Source organism: Eurytemora carolleeae, unplaced genomic scaffold (assembly GCF_000591075.1).
Source record: "Eurytemora carolleeae unplaced genomic scaffold, Eaff_2.0 scaffold536, whole genome shotgun sequence".
Taxonomy (NCBI): Eukaryota; Metazoa; Arthropoda; class Copepoda; order Calanoida; family Temoridae; genus Eurytemora; species Eurytemora carolleeae.
The window spans coordinates 1,589-5,393 of record NW_019396448.1 but is presented as its reverse complement, the minus strand read 5'-3'; the positions used below and the strand labels follow the sequence as shown (position 1 = coordinate 5,393).

At 32.8% G+C, this 3,805-nt stretch overlaps 1 protein-coding gene across 1 annotated transcript in view; it reads left to right on the top strand.

Annotated features, from left to right (window-relative positions):
- Positions 1-210: 210 nt before the first annotated feature.
- The window catches only part of LOC111703498 (uncharacterized), a gene marked incomplete at its 3' end in the record, with an annotated part of 4,767 nt that continues 1,172 nt past the window's right edge, over positions 211-3,805 (top strand). Inside the window, exons 1-3 of the mRNA XM_023475447.1 lie at positions 211-306; positions 990-1,061; positions 2,132-2,253. Of these exons, the coding sequence (XP_023331215.1) occupies positions 289-306; positions 990-1,061; positions 2,132-2,253 (212 nt within the window). The remainder of the gene's footprint in view (positions 307-989; positions 1,062-2,131; positions 2,254-3,805) is intronic.

Here is a 3,805-nt window from a genome sequence, read left to right as displayed (position 1 = left end):
CTGATTTATGATAAACACAAAGTGTAATTTTAATGATCTTTTTAATTAAGAGAATATTCATCAGTACTTTGGTGTAATTTTTTTAAAATTTGTCAAGGGTCCAAATCTAGTCAAATTTTATCCCCTCAAGACAAAATATTTTTCAAATACTTATATTCTCAGGATTAAATTTTCAAATTAAATGTTTATATTTCATAAAATTTCAGAGAAAGAATGGAAACTGGATGAAATGTGAAGAGCATATATTTGGAAACTATTATCCAGAAAAATATTTAATTCTCAGCCAAGATGTTTCATATTTGTCAGGTATTGTATTTCAAATTCTCAAAATGTTTTACTTTTTAAATTTGTTCTTATTAATAAAATATCATCTATTCCCAGGGGACCAGGAGTGTAACTCAAACAATTTAAAAACAGTAAAAGTTTAATCAACTCAATTTTTTTTAATGTGTCTTGACGTACATCTTTAATACACCCCCTAATAGTAATACTCTCCAAAATTTATTTTTTATACTATTTAATGTGAGTTTCTTAAGGTAGGGAATTATTTTTTAGTTTTAATTTTTTATTTATAATTTTAAAATTTTGTTAAAGATTTTTTTGTTTATCATCATTTGGAATGACGTGGGGTCAACCTATACAGAAATATATTTTCAATAAAATGTGGAACTAACACCTACTTTATCAACTCTATGAGGTTTGGTCCAGCATCGTCACCAAATCTTAAGTATTTGTACATCACTTTACTGTTATAGGACTTTACTGTGCACTACATCTATTTACTATTGAGCTGGTATTGTTTAAGGAAAAGTGCACTATATCTATTTAATATTGAGCTGGTATTGTTTAAGGGAACGTGCACTATATCTATTTAATATTGAGCTGGTATTGTTTAAGGGAACGTGCACTATATCTATTTACTATTGAGCTGGTATTGTTTAAGGGAACGTGCACTATATCTATTTACTATTGAGCTGGTATTGCTTAAGGGAACGTGTATGTGCGCCTCCTCAGGTGAAGGAGGGTTTACTAAAGGAAAAGTACTTTACTGCTATGGCGAGGTAACTGTAAGCTTGAATACAAAAATTAAGAGTAAAACATATTTCTGTGAATAAAACAAGAATAACTCCGTCATTCGTTATCAGCCTATAGTTTAACGGTTACCGTTGTGAATTGGCTATGCTAAATGGAGGGTCACATGAAAATCCGTTTGCAATCCCTTAATTCTGATCATGAGACGAAACTTTGCGTTGCGAAATAAATCTGTTTCCTGTAGGAAATCAAATTCAGACATTGAATCGTGAGAAAAATGTATATTAATTAAGTTCTGAACAATACTCGATAAATCATGAAATGCCATGAAATTAATATTTTAAGGTTTAAAGTTGGTCTTTTCTTCTAATCCATGCAGAAATATAATATTTTTGGTCTTGAATTGGAAAGCCATGTATTTGGATTTTTAATAAGTTTATGCAAATCTATAGTTAAAACAAAGTCAGGTTTAGGTTAACCCCTATGATCCCTCTCGAAATTTGCAAAAATGTTTTACTTTTTAAATTTGTTCTTATTAATAAAATATCATCTATTCCCAGGGGACCAGGAGTGTAACTCAAACAATTTAANGTACAGGGGGGGGGGTTGTTACAATAAAGTTGGAACTATTTTTAGATAGAGATAAAAAGTTGAGTAGAAACAAGTGAGAGAAGATGAACGGGGGGGGGCGAGGGGTAGATAAATTTTTAATTTATAAGATAAAAGAACTAACGAGTATGGATGTGGGTAGAAGATAAAGGGGCCCCAGGGGGTGAATAGGAGCTTAAGTGGAACAAATTATCAAAACTTCATTTATAATTTATATTGTCACGTTTTTTTTAAATGTCAGTCTGAAAAAGATAACTAAATGAATAAATAAAAGAATATATTATTTTGCTTGTGAAGAAAGAATAGGAAAAAAATTATATTTCCTAATAGGAAAATGGAAGAAAATTATGTCTATTGTGCAGAATTAGAATAATTCTTTTTTTTTATTGATGAAGAAACTAGTAAAATAATCCACATTTTATAATAAATAAATAGAAGAATGATCTTTATTTTTAATAGAAAAAGAGAAAATGCCAAACCTTGTGTTTAGGTTGTTTTACAGAGAGATCTAATGCGGGGACAAGAAGAGGCTCCATCAGCTGAGGAGCAATCTGAGATTTATCTTCTACAAATTAGTCAAATAGTTGCTCTTGTAGTTCTTATATTAGCAATGTAAGTCATACAGTTGGCCTTGTAGTTCTTATATTAGCAACGTAAGTTATACAGTTGGTCTTGTATTCCTTATACTAGCAACGTAAGTCAAATGGTTAATCTTGAGGTCCTTATAAACAAGCAATTTAAGTAAAGCAGTTACTCTTGCAGTCCTTAAACTAACATTGTAAGTCAAATATTTTCTCTTGCAGTCCTTACATTTGCAATGTAAGTCATACAGTTGGCATTGAAGTCCTTATATTAGCAATGTAAGTCATACAGTTGGTCTTGTAGTTCTTATAGGCAACTTCCCAGCTGTGCAATATCCCATGCGGCAACTTCCCAAGTCTGTCCTAGCCGCAGCGCTCGGCCACTATCCTGTTCTACCAAAAGCGCATGGTCCCCTGGCCCATCTTAGCCGAATCACTCGGCCCACATTGCAACCTGAGGCGCCTCAAACGGCCTAACCTAACCGCTTGGGAAATTACACATTTGGGAAATTGTCATTTGGGAAGTCGCTCTTGGAAAATTGCCTTGGGGAAAATACCTAACACCCCCCTGCAGACAAACTTAAGGGTTCTCTCCCTTTGATCCACCTGTAAAGGTGGGAAAAAACGTTTCTCCCCAACCTTACCTTTATGCAGACATAATTCCTGTATTAACTGTTGTTTATACCGTCCACAAATTAAAATACAAGTTTCCACTTCTTACCCTCTTTTTCCCCTCCTCTCAATTTCTGTATTAAAGTTTAAAGGTTCTCGAACTAATTAGCAGAGAGTTGCTTATTTTCCTAAAAGGGAATACATACAGGGTACTCCACAAAGAATGAGATTTTAATAAGAAAGACAACATTTTCTCCCTTCTCCCCCCCACGGCTCAAATTCTGTTTTATCTGTATGTCTATCTTTGGGTACTGTTTATAAAGGGTAACTGGTATGGGTTCATTTTTATATTAAGATATTATTTCCCCTATTTTAATAATACATGTCCTTTGGATCTGTTACTTTTAATATCAATCGTCCTAATCTGTAGATTAAGTAAAACTGAAACTCGTTATAGTTATTACATCTAAAAGTTATTTTAGTTACCTGTGTTAAATATGATATATAACAAGGCTTTTAGGCTGCTGGTCACCTAGGGATGGGTCGTTTCCAATTTTTTGAAAAAAATGATCTTTTAAATTTAAAACGACGAAGAAAAAACGAAAACCGGTCGTTTTAAAAAAAAATATTGTTTTTCATTTAAAAAAGGATCGTTTTCAAAAACGATCGTTTTTTTATCAAACCGGCGCGTGTAGGTAGTCAAAAATCATTAAATTCGGTCCCTGCATCTGTAATAGACGCAATTCTTTCTTTTTTAACTTGTTAAATATGCAATAAAAAGATATTTAAGTTAGGATTTAAGCCGTCATTATATTCAAAGAGTTTCTTATTCTTTGTGAATATCCCTGTAAGGAAGAAGAGTAGAGAAGCTAAGGAAAATATTGACTTGCTGAAGGAGGAATGATATTCTGATATCAGAGACTTTAAAGCTGCAGGGGGGGGGACTTTTAGAGAGTACAAGGGGTACGGGG